Source organism: Lethenteron reissneri, chromosome 43 (assembly GCF_015708825.2).
Source record: "Lethenteron reissneri isolate LAM-NWPU_2019-01 chromosome 43, ASM1570882v1, whole genome shotgun sequence".
In the NCBI taxonomy this organism is placed as follows: Eukaryota; Metazoa; Chordata; class Hyperoartia; order Petromyzontiformes; family Petromyzontidae; genus Lethenteron; species Lethenteron reissneri.
This window is the reverse complement of record NC_083821.1, coordinates 4,338,372-4,357,365: the sequence shown is the minus strand read 5'-3', so window position 1 is coordinate 4,357,365 and position 18,994 is coordinate 4,338,372. Positions and strand designations below refer to the sequence as shown.

The window sequence follows — 18,994 nt, the reverse complement described above, 5'->3', positions numbered from 1 at the left end:
GTGTTGTGTCGACGCAAAGTGGCGCTGACACACATTCTACATTTCTTCTGCACAGTATCCACGCCGCGGCCTGCTCCCCCACACAGGTGGAGATCGGCTGGCTTACGCACCCTCCTCACAGTGGCTCTCTGTCCCTTGACCCCCCTTTATTTTAAATGACTCGGCGCGCACGTGGGAACCCAAACCGCCCTGCGCCCTTGTGAGTCCGTTCTTTCTACACCGCGACACCATTCATCAGCTGCTGCCAAGGCGGTAAGCCCACATTTAATCAAGGCAAGGTCGCGTTTAGGATGATCACTGCAACCTCGACCACCCGCCGCCCTCCCACACTCTCACCCCCACGACTCTAACAAAGCTGAACATGAAAAGATGCATTGGGAAGACAATGCCCCCCCCCCCCCATCATGCCTACCCCAACCCATCCATGCCCATTGGGGGGGCCTGTGGAGAATATCCCTGCACACCCCACCACCCCTGTGGATTCATACACTCCTAGTGAGGCAAAAGGTAGAGAGCTGTATTGAGATGAGAGATGGAGATGACTGAGATATTTAGACAAGAGACAAAGTTGGAGTGAGACGAGATAATGGAGATACAGACGAGATAAATATAACATAGATTATGGCTAGCTTTTCAAATTACCTTCTGGAAGACTATTCTCCATAACCATTACATTATCAGCCAGATGACAAAAGGGCAACACTCTATATCCCACACAGAAGGGACAGATGATATTAGTCCACACTTTGCTGGACTAAATTTTATTGGCAAGCCAGGCGGATTCCACCTCCCCCATGCTCACCCTAAGGGATTCTCACTACATTTGTAATTGTTCCAATCCACCAACCCTCCATGCCTCCACCAGTGCTGGATTACAAGCCACCTGCATCGCCACCACCGCCCGGCGCGGATATAAAACAGACTCTTATTTCAAAATTACCCCAAAGTTTGGCAAACATTATTAGGTGACGCTGCTGCTGTAATTGAACGTACGCGTCTTAAACTTCTTTCGCACCGTACGTAGCCAACCGCGCTCATTGAAGGTGCGGGGGAAGGACAACAAACTAAAGACAAAAAGTAGTTACAAATAAATAAAAAATCTAGATGATTTAAAGGTGCATAGCTCCAGTGGCTTCTAATATCGGAAGAAGAGCGTTCCAAACGGCCACAGAAGCAGCATCTGAAAGCGAGCGATGCCATCTTTGTTCGATGGTTGGCCAAAAGCCGCACTGCGCCGGTAATGGGGCACAAGCACATTTAACAGCAACAACAAACCCTCATATTTGCCAAACTTTTGGGTGCATATTACTTTCTGTCGCATCTTATAATGTGGTCGTATTAACACAAACGGTGGTTGTGATCGAATTTACGGTACACAGGGCGCGCCAGATGTCTTGTGACTCCCAAATAATTGACGCCTGCCATGTGTTTTTTTGCCATTCAATATTAATTGCTGTTTTAAATAAACCTGCCTTTCAAATAAAAAAAAAACATCTTAAAATTTTAGATAATTTAATGGGTGGGGGGGGGGGTTACAAGACATATGGACCACCACCCCGTGTTTTAATTGTGATCGCGAAGGCTGGAGTTTCATTGCCGTGTGCAGAGTTGAGTGAGGGTTGGTGCCGACGGAGGGAGGCGCAGATGGAAATTTTACGCCTCGGCCTCACTGGCTTCACTGATGACAGGGCGGTTGTTGTTGTTGTTTGTGCGTGCGACTGTTTCTGAGCAACTGACATACAACACGCACACAGCACGCGCGCGCGCTCGGGATGAGTTTCGGATTTGAACATTTCGGATCTTTAACAACAACCCCTCCTCAATGCGTGGTAACCGCTGCTCCTAGGAGATGATAACAAGATTCATCAACTTGGACATCGCGTTTATGTTATTTTATTTTGGGTTCTGTACGGTTGCATTCTCTCCCCCCCCTCTCTCGCCCTTTCTCCCATTTTCTTCCTTTCCTTTTAAATTCACTGCTCCTGATCGTTACCCCCATACCGCGGTAGGACAGCGAGCCCGGATGGCCTCGTTCGTTCCCCATTGTTGAGGGTGAGCATTACTCCTGGCCTGTTGTACGTTATCTGTTGTTCCTCCCTCCTTTTGATTGCCCCCACTGTGTCCTGGATTCTTGAAAGACGCAAAAAAATATTACAGCAAAAAATAATGCTGATCTCTTGGGGGGGATTTTCCAATCTCTTACATTCATCATGATCGTCATGATCGTCATGATCATCATGATCATCATGATCGTCATGCTGAGGTCCAGGCCAAAACATCACACCTCCCGGCTTTGACATTTCTACTCAAATACACTGGGGTGTTTAAAAATCGACCGCATCAAAACACCAACAGTCCGGTGCACCCATCCTCCTTCGTAAATTGAACGTTTAACATAAGCCACCGCGCGAGTGTGGCCATGCAACCAAAGGTATGGAGCAAATCGTGAACCCGCTGTGGTCTGCGCTCGTTCAAAGGAAGAGAACGATCAAAACTACACGAACGAACTCTCCTGAATCTCTCTCATCATGGCCAGCAGACCTCGACAGTGGCATTTAGCTCATGAACATATTGCCATACGCAACATTAGAATGGAATTATCGTCGTTATCATCATACGCTTGGTGGATCCAGAAGCTCATCACATCTCCCTGGGTCAATACATTTTTGAAAGAAACTCAGCAGCGGTAATCGTATGGATTCTCTCGTCCCTGCCATGGGAATGTTGAATTTCCATCACTTGGCTCAGGGCTGTAATCAGGAATTGAGCTCAGCGTCGGTGCTCCTTTGTGTGTAGGATAACTAAGACTTTGAATCGTGCACAACGGATGCTGGGCTTGTTTAGCATATGGCGAGAGGGGAGGGGCCCGCATAGCAGCACCGTTTATAAGGCAGGAGACGATATAGACACGCGGGCAGATTCACTCAAGACTCGCAGTCGGATAGCGGGTCACGCACACACACACACAGATAAATACACACAACATATACACACACAGACAGAGAGACACGCAGGGACACAGAGAAAGACACACAATAGTGCACACGAATATAAATGAACACAGACTCGCATACACAGACACATTCATATCCCTAAACACATACATACTAACATTCATTGGCAAAGAGGCACGTGCCTCATCATACAAAGACACACAGACATACCAATATATACGACTACAAAATACACCGACACACATACAAATACGTACATACATAAATACAGACGTAACAAACAGACACACCACACGCACACACATGCATACACACATACACACACATGCAGAAACAAATACAAATGCGCACGCATCCATAAAGGCAGAGCAGCAAAACGCGCGAAGGTGCAGTGGCACAATATCTAAAACTTCACTTTAACGTTTGGAGAGTTCTCGTCCACTCATCCGTTCGAGATCTCCACTTGAGCAGGAGCGAGACGACACTGACTACGACGAGACGAAACTTACACGGGGGCCTTGCGCTCACAGTCAACATCCACTCTGGTTCAACACACATTCCCCGCGTCTCTTCTGTGTATATCAGCAGTCACCTCTACCAGGCGCTAAGTGGTAAGAGTTATTTTCTCGTACACATGGACACGGCTGCCCGTCCGTCGTAGGGGGCTTACCCCCCCCCCCCCCCGCTTACACACTTATACATTAATATTAATGCTTGCTATGATATTTTTGCTCAAATAAATGCCTCTATGCCGTGTTTGTTTTTTATCACGTAGGCTTTCGCGATCCAATATCCATAAGAGCTTTTTTGGGTTAGATCGCGTAAATATATAAATGTGTCGTTAAACCCGCCACCAGCCGACACAGCCAATTGGTAAGGTTTGTCACGTAAATAAAATTACTGGCAAAACGTCGTACTCGCATTGTAAATGTTGTGGGTTTACTCTCCAACACACCGGTGTGCTGTACTAGTAACGAATTGGCAAGTTCTCTTTACGTGACACTCAACCTTACTAATTGGCTGTGTCGGGTGGTGGCGGGTTTAACGACCCATTTATATTTACGCGATCTCACCCACACCAAAAACCTCTATTATGAATGCCGCGTTTGTTTGGCATTCTGAGAAGGCCCACGCACGGTTCATATATCACCCTCCAGCCACCGATGTCAGCCGTGACCTGGAATCGGGTTCACCGTGCAGTGCGCCAACCGCTGCGCCACCGCTCCTGCCACGAGCATTGCTGTAGCGATTGTGTAAGGTTGTGACAACGGGAGGTGGCGGCGTCGCGATGGTCTCCTTGGGGCGTGCCTGGTAAACAGGAGGTCGTGGGTTGTATATTTGGAGTTTGCGTGCTCTCCCTGTGGTCGCGTGGAACTTTCTCCAGTCTCTCCGCGGGTTTTCCCTCCACATTTAGAATCAACATCGGTGATGCGTTTAAGAGTATTTGGCTGATATACGTGTCCACGTGATAAACCACTTCAGTGGGCGATCACGTGTGGCCAGGTTGCTTCTGAAAAAGAGCTGTATAGCTCAGTGGGCCTCACCTGGTAAAATAAAATAAAATTAATTCATAGTTTTAGTTTAGTTCGCAGCAGCTAGCAGAGGGTTGAAAGCAGGGCACAATTTCAGCAGGAGTTGTTCTGGGCTGAGCTCTAAAATATATATTTTTTATATTTCCCTCCCCTACCCCCTTCCACCCCTAGCCTTCCCTGCGGCAGGGACTAAGGGGTTGGAAGGCTCCGGAAAAATATTCTATGAGAATATAAAAGCATATGTCCTTGGCGTCAACTTACACCTGCCATAGGAACGAGGAATTCCCACCACCGGCTCAGGTCTATTAGCAGGACAGGAGCACCGTCTCGATTATCATTTGAGCAGGAAATCATTTCAGCTTTTAATCTTTCAGCAAGCGTTGGCGAGGGGCGTGGTGGCATTAACGACTCAGCCCATAATAACTTCTCGATATTTGATAGTATTGTTACTGTCACTGGCTGCGCAACTTCCCTTTCAGAATGAAGAGGACCTCTGCTGTGGACGCCGTGCGGGGGTTGACGGATCGCGGCGCGATGGGGTCGCCTCACCGCGAGCTCGCGGTCAACGTGGGGGGTTCTCGACACGTGCTGCGCTCCGAGCTGCTCGCGCGGCTCCCCGACTCGCTGCTCGCCACCCTCCTCGTGCGCCCGGGGGCAGCGACGCGGCCGAGCGCGGGACGTGAGGCGGCCGAGGCGGCGGCGATGGCGCGGACGGACGCGGGGACGACGAGAGACGAGACGGCGACCGTCGCGTGCCGGGGGGCGAGGCGGGTTCGAGAGGAACGCGTCGGCGAGGAGGAACGCAGGAGACGGGGACGCGGCGGGGGTGGACGCGGGGGAGCGGACGGAGAGGGAGACGCTCTCGGGGTCGGACGCGGGAACGCAGAGGCGCGCGTGCAGGAGGTCTCGCGTGAAGACTGCGGAGGATCGTCGCGCAGAGGAGGGGCACGGGGAGGGAAGACGCAAGGAGGGGAGAAACAAGGAGAAGACGTTCAGCCGAGTGGTACGCAGGGAGGAGATCCACGGCCGCGTGACGCACGCCCTCTAGATACGCAGAGAGGAGAGGTCCCGACCGAGGCAGCCAAACGCCACGTCCACAACCCCTCCTGCTCCTCCACCTCTTCCTCGTCCGCGCGCGTCCTCGTCTCCACCCTACGACGACTTCGACCCCGACAGCGGCGAGTTCTTCTTCGACCGCGACCCGCGCGCCTTCGACCGCATCCTCGACGCGTACCACTTGGGCGAGGTGCACATGGACCGCTCGGCGTGCCCCATGTGCTTCAAGCATGAGATGGACTTCTGGGGGGTGGGCGCCGACTACCTGGACGACTGCTGCCGCTTCCGCTACTCCGAGCTGCAGGAGGAGCTTGACGAGATCGTGCAGATGGTGGAAACGGAGCTAAGGGACTCCGGAACGGCGGGCGCCGCGGGCCGCGGGCACTGCGAGCGGGCGAGGGTCGGCGTTTGGCAGCTCATGGAAAAGCCCGACTCGTCGAGGCTGGCCCGTTCGCTGGCGCTCACCTCGTTCGCGTTCATCGTCGTGTCCTCCGTCGTCATGTGCCTGGGGACCATCCCCGAGCTGCAGCTGAGCCCGGGGGCCTAACGGCGCGGCGGGCGAGGAGCACCCGACCATCACCGCCATCGAGACGGTGTGCATCGGCTGGTTCACCATCGAGTTCGCGCTGCGCTTCTTCTCCGCGCCGGACCGCGTCAAGTTCATGTCGTCGCCGATGAACGTGGTGGACCTGCTGGCCGTGCTGCCCTACTTCGTGGTGCTGGCCCTCACCGAGATGGGCGGCTCCGTGATGGGGCTGGCGAGCATGCAGCAGGGCGTGCAGGCGCTGCGCATCATGCGCGTGGCGCGCATCTTCAAGCTGGCGCGGCACTCGAGCGGCCTGCAGACGCTCACGTACGCGCTCAAGAGCAGCTTCAAGGAGCTGGGGCTGCTGCTGCTCTACCTGGGCGTGGGTGTCTACCTGTTCTCGGCGCTGGGCTACACGGTGGAACAGAGCCACCCGGAGACGCTCTTCAGCAGCATCCCGCACTCTTTCTGGTGGGCCATCATCACCATGACCACGGTGGGCTACGGCGACATCTACCCCAAGACGGAGCTGGGCAAAATCAACGCGGCCGTGAGCTTCCTGTGCGGCATCCTGGCGATCGCCCTGCCCATCCACCCGATCATCAACAACTTCGTCAAGTTCTACAACAAGCAGCGGGTGCTGGAGATGGCAGCCAAGCATCAGCTGGAGCTGCTGAGTGTCTCCGAGCGGCTCGCGGGCGAGATGATCGCAGCGTCGGCGGCGTCGGCAGGTGGAGGAGATGCGGAGGAAGAGGACGCGGGAGGAGGAGGAGCAGAAGGAGGGATGAGACTGGGTCCCGGCGAGCGGTGTTGTTGCAACGGGCACCAGCGCGAGTCGCGGGCTTTTGGACGCTCTCAGCTCGGTCACGGACATCTCGTCCACTCCAACATCGTGGCCGCCAAGCCCTAAATACAGCACACAGTGCACACACAGTACACACACAGTACACACAGTACACACACACAGTGCACACACAATATACACACACAGTACACACAGTACACACACACAGTACACACACAGTGCACACACAGTGCACACACACAATACACACAGTACACACACAGTACACACACACAGTACACACACAATACACAGAGTACACACAGTACACACACAATACACACACACAGTGCACACACAATACACACAGTGCACACAGTACACACACACAGTACACACACAATACGCATAGTACACACACAGTACACACAATGCACCGAGTACACACACAGTACACACACAATACGCACAGTACACACACAGTACACACAATACGCAGAGTGCACACAGTACACACACTACACACATAACGTTGTCCCGCATGAGTGAATTCAAACCGCATCATTGAGCGAATTTTGTTTCGCAATAGGTTAGCCGCATATCCAGGGCTAAATCGCGAAAACCCGAATCCGCATTAAGCGAGGGAACCCCGTAATTCATCTCCCGTGGCCACTTCATTTGAACGCCTTAAGATATTTATTTTACACGTGTTCTGCTTACGGTGACACATTTAAGGGGCAACTGTGATATTTTTTTTTGGTCCAGGAACCAGCTACTCAACAGTGACACACGACTCTCCTCCAACTCTGCACGTGTGGGTCGAGTGTGAAAACACAATACTATGACTACGATAGCTCCCTTGGGGGAGATACCTTTCCCACACACCGCCTACCTGTCTTTCGACCTCACCAACCTACACTTTCACACCCTCCTTGTCTGCCTGCCTCGCTATAACGCATAATGGGACCTGTGTTCGCTATTGCTACAGTATTTGCGTTTGTCCCCCACACAATATTTTATTTGGAGTGCTCTTCCCAGTGACAGCTCTTCATCTAGCAGCGTCTATTCAACGAGCACGTTCCTATCTCCAGAGTTGGCTTGCTTGAAACCAAAACGCTGGTGAATTATATTGGCCTGGAATGCCAATGGGCTGATGGACTCAATATTCGTCCGTGTATCTGTGGAGCCACACCATGGGGCTCTGCTCGTCTTGCATTCTCGTTTCAGTGGCCGTCCATAAATGACGTCACGCACATATAGGGGGGGGGGGGGTCAGACATTTGTGACGATGTGTGACGAGGGGGAGGACGGTTTGAGAAATGTGACGTCACATCAAAATGCGCAACTTTAAATAAATATAGACAACACGTTCTACTTAATGAAATATACTTCTAAATAAATGTTTTCTCCTACAACATCAGAGTGCACATTAAATACGCACTACAATCACAACAGTTTAAAGCGATTTGAAGCATGTTTTATTTTTTTGTTGGGGGGGGAGGGCAGAGCTTTGGGACGTCATATTTGAGGGGGGGTCTGACTTTTTGTGACGCCGTGTGACGAGTGGGGGGGGGGTCAAAAATCGTCCAAAATCGCGTGACGTCATTTATGGACGGCCCCTTAGTGATGTCCACGCTTGATCCATTACCGGAATTCGTTGTGGCACGATGCTTGAAATAAACTTCACAATGAATGATGACCGCCACTAACAAAAATGTCTCTTGCTCACTCCTCTCGGCTGCGATGTTATTCTTTTCCCCCCTTGGTGCCAGTAAGCCATGAGCCAATGACACGGGCGATCCGACTATACACTGCAAACTACCACAAACTACTGCAAAGTATTACAACCGTAAATCCCCCCCCCCTCGCTCACCCTTCCCTAGCCCCCACCCCCTCCACCCGCGTCCCAAGCGCAAATTTCAATTCATTCTCAGAGAAGCAATTTAGCAGTAACAATGCCCGTTTGAATGATGCTTCTTGAAGACATTGATTCAAGTGCCGTTCCGCTGCGGTTTACTTGGCAAGTAAATCAAACCAGAGTGACAATTCATTCATTAAGCCACGGCACTGCATGTGCCGCCGTATCTGCCGAATGCCCCGAGACATTTAAGAGGCTGAATAACGGTGTTGGCGGAAGCTCGCAGCGGCTGTGCTCGGTGCTTTATTTCAGCTGGAAACAATCCGGGACGCCGTTCCGGGAAATATTTCAGCACGCCGCATACATCTGGTCTTATTTTGTGATGTATATAAAACGTGTTCTTAGGTTTTTTCGGTAAAGTCACGTAGGTAAAAAATTAAAATTAATAAAAGTAAAATAAAATAAAAATCACGACGTTTCGGAGGCAACACAAGCTTCCGTCTTCAGGTGGAACGGTCACAGCCACGACAGCTGTATCAAGTAAATGAGAGATTACAAGAGCTACCACTCCGTATATATAATGGTTGAAGAGGGGAAGGGCCAAGTACGGCACACTTTTATTAATATGGTAAGGTGAGGCTTAAGACTAAGAATAGACTGCATAACAAAAGACTGAGCCTTCGTTATGGAGAGGTGCGGTTTGTGACTACGCCTAGCCTACATAACAAAAGTGTGAAAAAGAAAAAACTAAACCTGGTAAAACAAAACTGGCTGTCTATCAATAACCTGTAATAGTTGTCTGTCAAATAAGATGGTCCAAATAAGTGTAGTTAAATCTTTTTTGCATGGTTAATCACATCTTTCCAATGATTACTCGGTTTGTAACCATCATCACGAGATTATAGTAACGTATGGTACAATAAGCTAGGATTATTATACATTGCACGAGTGAGCCTTGTACTCAAGTGGTAGTGCCTTACACCAATACTCCCTACTCCAAGCCAGACTGATAGCGTTCCGGAAAATATCGAGTGTGAAATTAAGCCCTGGGCTGTTTCAGAGCATTGAGATGGCACCGCTGAGACCCTGGGTTTTCAAACCTTCCAGATTTCAGCCACTCGTTATTATAATCCGCGGTGACACCTAATTGTAGCAAAACTTGAATCGTACCAATCTATTTACATGGCTAATACAAATAAACATTTTGATAATCCACTCATTCCGCGTGTTTTTTTGCATAATTCGCCGTTTTTAGCCACAAAGAAAATTGCCACCGCTAAAGTCGCGGCACGGCACTTCAGGGGCGTACGAACAAGCGAAGTCTCTGGTGTGGGCTCACGAACTCTTAAACCGGGTTCTCAAGTCTAGCCAGCTGATATTTCTTAATCTGCATCGAAAACTAATTTCTTTAGAACAACGTTTAATGTGTGTGGGTTGTTGTCCTTTCCCCGCACCTCCCATTAGCATGCTTGGCTACGTACGGTGCAAAAGAAGTTCCACATTCATCATCCCGTCTCAACCTGTCTTGGGTCTACCCTACGTTGACATGATCTGAAATTAAACCTTCTGCAGTGTCAACACTCGTCAGCAGGGCATTAGTGCTTGCTATACAACTCCTGGCTGCTGTATCGCCCTTAGATTATTAACACGTGCTTGCTGTCATGGGGTTAATGAACACTGTCCCATAGCTGGTACCAACAATCTATATACACTTTGGTTCTTTCAGGTAAAGTCACGTATAAAGATAAAATAATAAATTAAATACTAGCATACGACGTTTCGATTGCGACACAAGCAATCATCATCAGGTATAAATGAAATAGAAACACAAATCTAGTATACTTATAAATGTAATGTAATACAACAGAGAGTCGGATAACATAACAGTCAACACCCTACCTGGTTGATTACGTTCTTCCTGAGAATGCATGCTGCAATGGAACGGTAGCCAGTGACTCTACTCCAAAGAAGCCGAGGGGGTGGACATGAGGCAGTGGTAGACCGACTGTGTGGAGGATCTGTAGCCGAGGGGTTGGGACGTGAGGATCTTATATTGTAAAGATGTCTATCACCGTATCGCCGTATCGTCTAGCAACCATCCACACAGAGCTGTTTAGTTTTTTGGATTGCGTCCTTATTTGAAGTCTCTCCTTTGAAGCGAGGTCACTCAACGGGCATGCGTCGCCACTCATGTACTCCGCAGTCACGCGGGTCATTCATAAATTAACGCCAACGTTCCCAGGAACTTGCCTTTAAAAGTAATATAAGTCAATCCGAGACGTGCATTTGGAGTGGCACCCAACTAAGACGATGGAAACAGGCCAGATGATGGTGATGACGAAGGAAAGTAGACATTGTAATAATGGCTTTCACTGAGTCTCAATACACTTTTATTGTCACTGAGAACAGTCCCGCATTGGGATATTTGGCTGAATCCATTGATGAGCGTTCGGCTTCACGTGGGAGGAGGAATTGTGGTACCTGGAGAAAACCCGCCATGCTCACGAGGAGGGGTGACACTCGGAAGGCTCTGCATAGACTTAATGATTTTGTTGTAAATTCCATCTTCTGACCAGCCACCTTGCTGCCTACACCTACCACAACACTTGGTAAATTCCATGGAAGCTGATATCCAGGGCTTAATAATAGTAAAGATCGTCTTGGTTCTTTCGGTAAAGTCACGTAGAAGGGAAATAATAAATAATACAAAATAAACATAATAAAATCAAATTATCACGACGTTTCGGCCACAACGCAAGCAGCCGTCCTCAGGTGAAGAACAGGTCTGTCGGAAAGACAGCGTCTGAATAAGACAGCCGTGTTCTTCACCTGAGGACGGCTGCTTGCGTTGTGGCCGAAACGTCGTGATAATTTTATTTTATTATGTTTTATTTGTATTATTTTATTATTTCCCTTCTACGTGACTTTACCAAAAGAACCAAGAAGATGAATCCCTGCAGTCACGAAAGCTTTAAATCGAAATTTAACAGTAAAGATTTAAACTTGTAATATTCCGCTGCACAGTATCGGCTCCCTCTCCTACTGAGAGGAAATTACTCGGGAGCGCAACAGCCAATTTCCCCACCAAGCCATTCGGTCCTCTAAATATTAAGGAGTTATGGGGCCACATTTTGCAAAGACGATCATGTTCACATGAAAAACAACACTGCTTTTGTTCGTACGAGTTGCTATTTGAACAAAAACTGCAATCAGGCTTCAGTATCAAAGGCCACAAATAAGAAAATAAAACTAATCTAAAGTGTACACGTAAAATAAATAAGCAAAAAAAAACAGGCGCGCCCAACGTGGGGCTCGAACCCACGACCCTGAGATTAAGAGTCTCATGCTCTACCGACTGAGCTAGCCGGGCGGTGATGTCATGTCACGGATCAAACGCCTTAGACGTCAGCTTGAGTGAATCCGATGCTGAGGATCAAAGTCAGAATCCTGAAGACTGGAAAAATACGATGAGCAATAAAGCTTCTTTTTCAAAGATGTCCAGTTTAAATCTACAAACCTTATACAGAGTCTGACATGATCTGATCGTGGTCTATATACCTGTACAGCAAACCCTTGTTTATTCGACACATGGGGCCGTCCATAAATGACGTCACAAAAAGTCAGACCTCCCCTCAAATATGACTTCACAAAGCTCTGCCCTCCCTCCCCCCAAAAAATATAAACATGCTTCAAATCGCTTTAAACTATTGTCATTGTAGTGCGTATTTAACGTGGCGCTGCACTCTGATGTTGTAGGATAAAACATTTATTTAAAAAAGTCTATTTAATTAAGTAGAACGTGTTGTCTATATTTATTTAAAGTTGCGCATTTTTATGTGAAGTCACATTTCTCAACCCCCCCCCCCCCTCGTCACACATCGTCACAAATGTCTGACCCCCCCTCCCCCCCTAGATGATTGACGTCATTTATGGACGGCCCCAATCGGCAAGTGTACTGTGTGAAAAGTTGGCGTTGGTGGTGGTGATGAAGTTGCAGCTTGATGTAAAGCATTAACTTGCTCGACTTTACAGGCAATACCATTCCGATCCAAATGGTGAACATCGCCCCCCCACTTGATGAAACGCCCCAGTGGGTTGGTGGTGAATCCTATAGGGTTTCACAGTTCTCCGTTTTCACACTGGATTTATTTTTACGCACACGGCACGCGGAGACTTAACGGTGCCAAGGACCCACGTCCAATTACATTAGCGGGTAATGTAGTGCACGACGTTGCTGGGATTAATTCATCAGAAGCCGCAATATATTAACTTTGGCAAGAGATACGTTCATCCACGCAATCGCTCGTACACTCTCGCCAGCACGACCCATTAGAATTAGCCCTCGTGACACCCGAGGTATGATTTATTGAGCGGTTCTGTGGTGGAGTATTTTTTTCTTTTTGAAAAAACCACCGTACATTGTAGTGGCGTCATTCGCTTAACGGTACCGTGGAGTGGAGCGGAGTGCGTGTTGGTCTCGCACTCACGCGTAAGGAACCCGGCCGCTTGAGATGGTCGGTATCTCAGCCACAGCTGGTGAGGGCCGTCCATAAATGACGTCACGCGATTTTGGACGATTTTTGACCCCCCCCCCGCCCCCCCCTCGTCACACGGCGTCACAAAAAGTCAGACCCCCCCCCCCTCAAATACGACGTCACAAAGCTCTGCCACCCCCCCCCCCCCAAAAAACCATATTTGCATTTTGAAAATAAAACATGCTTCAAAATCCCTTTAAACTATTGTCATTGTAGTGCATATTTAATGTGGCGCTGCACTCTGATGTTGTAGGAGAAAACATTTATTAAAAAGTCTACTTAATTAAGTAGAACGTGTTGTCGATATTTATTAAAAGTTGCGCATTTTGATTTGACGTCACATTTCTCCCCCCCCCTCGCCACGCATCGTCAAAAATGTCTGACCCCCCCCCCCCTCTCGGTGCGTGACGTCATTTATGGACGGCCCCCTATGAAAAGACTCGCCCCCGCCATAAGAATGTGGAATTTCCATCACTGTCTCAGCGCTCGTTGGAGCAAGAATTATCTTTTACATCTGTGAAAAAAATTAACCCGTAAAAACAAAGTTTTTCACTATAAATCCTTTACATGCGTGGCATCGGTTTTATTTTATTATTTTAAATTAAATATGAAAAAAAAAATTCTTAAAAAGTGGAAAATTTTGGAAAAACATTTTCACGAAAATAAATTGTCACGCACAACGAGTCTGTGTGCAAAATGTCAGCTCGATTGGATCACGGTAAGTGGGTTAAAAAACGACCGAAAGATTTGCACGGTCGTAAGCGCGCAAGCAAGCAAGCAAGTGAACTTAATATAAAGGATATAAAAAGAACGAACAGCCGCATCGGATTCCTCCCAATCTAAATAAAGATGACGCCATGCACGCGCACTTTACACAACTTGCCGTGCGTTCTCTTCCTCCCTCTAGCGACCAGATCTGAGCATTACACATTTGCGCCTCGACCACATTTTACAAAGACGATCATGTTCACACGTATAACAACACTGCTTTTGTTCGTACGAGTTACTCTTTGAACAAATACTACAATCAGGCTTCAGTCTGAAAGGCCACAAACAAGAAAAAAAAAACTAATCTAAGCGTACATATAAAACAAATAAGCAAAAAAAGCAATCGCGCCCAACGTGGGGCTCGAACCCACGACCCTGAGATTAAGAGTCTCATGCTCTACCGACTGAGCTAGCCGGGCGGTGATGTCATGTCACGGAGCAAACGCCTTAGACTTCAGGTTGAGTGAATCCGATGCTGAGGATCAAAGTCAGAATCTTTCCTAAAGATTGGAAAGATCCGATGAGCTATGAAGCTCCATTTTCAAAGATGTCCAGTTTAAATCTACACGCCTTATTTATACAGAGTTTGACATTCTCCGATCGTGGTCTATATACCTCTACAGCAAACCCTTGTTTATTCGAAAAATGGGGCTCTGACTTTGGGTCCTTCCATAAAAGACGTCACGCGATTTTGGACGATTTTTGACCCCCCCCCCCTCCATCGTCACACGGCGTCACAAAAAGTCAGGCCCCCCCTCAAATATGACGTCACAAAGCTCTGCCCCCCCAAAAAAAATATATACGCTTCAAATCGCCTTAAACTATTGTCATTGTAGTGCGTATTTAATGTGGCGCTGCACTCTGATGTTGTAGGAGAAACATTTATTAAAAGTCTATTTAATTAAGTAGAACGTGTTGCCTATATTTATTTAAAGTTGCGCATTTTGATGTGACGACACATTTCTCAAACCCTCGTCACACATCGTCGCAAATGTCTGACCCCCCCCCCCCTATGTGCGTGACGTCATTTATGAACGGCCCCTTTGCCAAATTATCCAATATACCGAATGATGTCCAGTGGAACTCCCGAATGCCTCCTTCCCCAAGAGAAAAAAAAAACAATTTGTTTTCCAATAAATATTTAGCAAAAAAGGTAACACTTACCATCAGTAACCAGCACTGCACGTGAAGAAGGAGGATTTGCTAGTTTCCATTTGGTATGTGACGGAGGTTGTGGAGGCAGGCCTAATCCACTTACTGTACTGTCTGTTCACTTCATCACTGAATTATAACTTAAACACCAAATGGCACTAACTTAAATTTCACATTTTTCCCTTAACAATTCATTTTGATCTAAAGCTTTCATGACTGCAGGGATTCATATTCGTGTTTCTTTCGATAAAGTCACGTAGAAGGGAAATAAAAAAAGAATAAAATAATATAAAAAATATTTTTCCAAATTTGTTTTATTTTATTATTTCCTTTCTACGTGACTTTACCGAAAGAACCAAGAATATTAACAATTCATGTTTGCTTAAAGACAACATTCTTTTACACTATTACACCACATTACTCGCTGTCAGACGGGATCAGCTGATGTGGCACTCCACTGCTGACAGAGGTGTCTGTGGAAGAATACCCGAACATGATCGGCCATCTTAGACTTGGTCGATGGCTGTTTGATGTGCAGCTGCACATCTACAGGGGGGCAGACTTCTCTGCCATACATGAGGTAGAACGGTGAAAACCCCGTAGCCGCATGGGGCGCCATCCTATATGCGGCCAGCACACCAGGGATTTGAAGGTTTCAATCAACCTCTGACTCGCACACCTGGTAGCTCAACATAGAGGTAAGCATTCGGTGTAGGCGCTCAACCATACCATCCGTTTGAGGATGAAATGGTGAAGTGCGAATCTTATGTGTGCCCAGCAGGCTGCACACATCTCGCAACAAATACAAATACGAATCCAACATCATATGAAGATATATATTCAGGTACATTTTATTTGCATTTATCATCAACACATAATGGCTAACATATTACATGAAGCACTAAGACAGATTGGGTTCGAACTGTCGTAAAAGCGGGGGGTCGTTAGTTGAGCCGTCTAAGTCGGGAGTCACCTGTCGTGAGTTTTTATCTGCCCAGCTACCGACATTCATAACTGTGTGTAAGTTAATGTGTCTGTAAAGTTAGTGCATTGCACTGCAGCTCCAACGTCGCGTTCAATTCCAGCTCCCAGTCAACGTTGGTAACGAATGTCTGAACTGGTCTTGGGCCTCCCCTAGCTCGACTCTGCCTTAAATAGCAGTGTGTGAGCATCAGTTCTGGGGAGGCAAAAGTAGCCAGGCATGATGTTGTGTGCCATGCCGGTATTCATTGGTGTTTAAAAACAGAACTTCCCATGAGTCTTGTTAAAGTCAAAATAGGGATCTTTGTCAAAGTGTGTGCACTTATGTGTTGTGTTTGTCCAGCTATTTAATTGGGGTTTTGTGTCATGAGGGGAAAATTATATTTCCTATTTTCAATGTTTACGAAACTTTCTTGAGCTTCGACCAGTGCTGGAATTTAATGGCTTTCTAAGTCTGTTCCAGCGCTTGCATCTATAGCGTCTGACAACGTGGGCGGTGGGGGTGGTGGCAGCCATGGCATGGGTGATGGATCCGGTGGTGGCGGTGGGGTTGGCAGTGGAGGATCTTGTCGCGGTGACGGAAGTGGCAGAGCTGGCAGAGTTTATGATGGCATCGATGGGCCTGTGGATGCATCGAGCGGCATCCGAGCAGCACTTGGTGACGGTGCTGACAGCTCCGGTGACAGTGGTGGCAGATGTGCCGACGGCGGTGATGTATCTCTTGATACATCCGAAGGCCAGTTTGAAGGACATGACGATGTTGGGGGCGCCGTGGACGGCGGTGATGCATCTTGTGGCCAGATGCTTCATTTCATCGACGTGCTGCCGTGCAAGTTGCTTCCGCTGGGTGATCAACTCGTCCTCCTGCTTCTGCAGCTGGCAACGCAGCTTCTCGATGTGGAGACAGAAGGATTCGTTCTCCCGGTGAAGTCCTGTGGTGGGGGAAATTGGGGGACAGGGAATGCCATGCGGTTATTGATATGTACAATTGTTTCTGGCATTGAACTTAGATTTTTTATTGTCTTTTATCCGAAATATATCATGGTTTGGCATAGATTCTGGGAAGATGTGTCATGCCTTTGCATGTAGCCCTTTCACAATATTTCCTGGACATAATAAAAAAGTTAATTAACGGTCTTTAATTGAATTTTACTCAACATGAGCCTGTCATGAGTCTTCAAATCATAGGGATTATGTATTGGCTTATGAATATCATACACGCAACATCTGGAGATGCTTATTCAGCTTCAAGATGTGATTTGCAGATAAAAAAATAGTAGCAAGTTTGTAAACAACGAGAGAATACTGTACCATGCATGCTGTCAGTCACGTAAAAAATCGTTTAAGCAAAAAGGCTTTGAAATTTACATAGTCATGAGCAATACTGTCTGTTAAGAAAGACCCATAGGCCTAGGTCGCACTCCGAGACATGTAGACAGATTAGATACCCATAGAGACATAGACTCGTTCACACAGAGACCTAACGACATGCACAGAGACACACAGTCGCACAGATGCCCAAACACACTGAGACTGACTCATATATACACCTAAACACAAGCTCACTCACCCAAAGACCCCTCTATAGCCTTAGAATATTTTTGGGGTAATTGCTGTCAGTGAGCACATTTAAAGGCCGACACAGCACACAAGGAGATGGGTGGTAAACACCACGCCCGGCCGCCTTTGTCTCCCTGGTTTGCAATATTTACACATCGTACAGTACCAAGTACTAATTTGAAGCTGTGTCGACCTAGGGGATGCCCACGACAGGTTCAGATAATCGTCATTGTTTGTGGCCGTAAGCGGAAATCGAACTCGGGTCGCCAGGTTCATAAGGCTAATCACTACGTCACTAATACGAACAGCCATCGACACGCACGGAGGTTAAACAGAGACCAACACATGGGGGATGCTGGTACTTACCACAGATCCTTCGGCAACAGACGGTGAGCAGGCTCAGAAGTATCACCGACATGAGCCAGGCCACCAGCAGTACGGCAGTCACTGCCGCTCCGGTCACAGCAGGATTCGTAGAACGGGGCAGCTCGCACGAGCAGCTGGCGCAGGGATTGAGAGCATCGTCTCCTCTAGCGTCAAACCAGCCGTAGAACATTTTCACGTAAGAGACGGACATTTCCCCAGAACGCGCCATTTTTCGTGTCTCGGTCGTGCTCGTCGTCCGTGCAGCGTGCTTACTGCTCGCTCGTGTTAAACGGTGGTTTGTGACGTCAGCATCGACGTCACTTCCGGCTGTGACGTCACTATCGTCTTGTCACGTGGCCACACGTGCCGTGACTTAACACACCACCGCGCTCGAAACGGCCCGATATTTATATTCTACATCACGCTGATTATTCTGTGCTCTTAAAGATAAGGTTCATTGCCCAAAACGTTGCCTGTTGTATGTTTACTTTAAGGCCACGGTTTTACTGTACTGACGAAAGCGTTGAACGTTAGGTTATAGTTGTCGTTCAGCTTGCGTCGCCTAAGATAAGTTGACACTAGAGGGCGATCTAAGCTCTGTGATTGACACCAACAAGAACTGCCAATCGCAACGACGCACTGTTAGGGTAGTGGGGACGTGACCACGGCACTTGTACCAGGCTAGGTGCACCTTGAAGCCACATGAAGTTGTCAAAGGCTCGCTATCAGATGATTGGACAGACTTAGGTGTTACGGGTTGGCCGTCAGATGTATCATTTGTGCTTCGCATTGTGTCAACTTATTGAGCTTTTGCCGCTCAACACAACGCTCATTGTTGTGAGCATCGCTCCTCTGCTCTACGTAGTTGCTCACACATCTGTGCCCTCTGACTTATCGGAAAGTTGGGTAAAGCCAGTACCAG

The 18,994-nt window shown here is 48.0% G+C and overlaps 1 protein-coding gene, 2 non-coding genes and 1 pseudogene across 3 annotated transcripts; 1 reads left to right on the top strand and 3 right to left on the bottom strand.

Moving 5' to 3' along the window:
• Positions 1-2,940: 2,940 nt before the first annotated feature.
• On the top strand, positions 2,941-8,167 carry LOC133353313 (potassium voltage-gated channel subfamily F member 1-like; annotated as a pseudogene).
• A 3,840-nt stretch (positions 8,168-12,007) lies between these two features.
• Positions 12,008-12,080, bottom strand: TRNAK-CUU (transfer RNA lysine (anticodon CUU)). The gene has a single exon. It is a non-coding gene; the product is annotated as a tRNA-Lys (tRNA).
• Positions 12,081-14,359: 2,279 nt separating this feature from the next.
• On the bottom strand, positions 14,360-14,432 carry TRNAK-CUU (transfer RNA lysine (anticodon CUU)). Its single transcript has one exon. It is a non-coding gene; the product is annotated as a tRNA-Lys (tRNA).
• Positions 14,433-16,380: 1,948 nt separating this feature from the next.
• Positions 16,381-18,301, bottom strand: LOC133353235 (uncharacterized). The gene is made up of 2 exons (XM_061569320.1): positions 18,073-18,301; positions 16,381-17,078 (listed from the first exon to the last, which is right to left on the bottom strand). The coding sequence occupies exons 1-2, from the start codon at positions 18,299-18,301 to the stop codon at positions 16,540-16,542; spliced, it is 768 nt and encodes a 255-aa protein (XP_061425304.1). The 3' UTR covers positions 16,381-16,539.
• Between the last annotated feature and the right edge of the window lie 693 nt (positions 18,302-18,994).

Excerpts from the sequence above, each read along its gene's own strand:
- LOC133353235 (XM_061569320.1), bottom strand. The coding sequence starts at position 18,301 with ATGGCGCGTTCTGGGGAAATGTCCGTCTCTTACGTGAAAATGTTCTAC. Across the intron at positions 17,079-18,072 it reads CTGTTGCCGAAGGATCTGTG|GACTTCACCGGGAGAACGAA; the intron begins GTAAGTACCAGC and ends CCCCCACCACAG.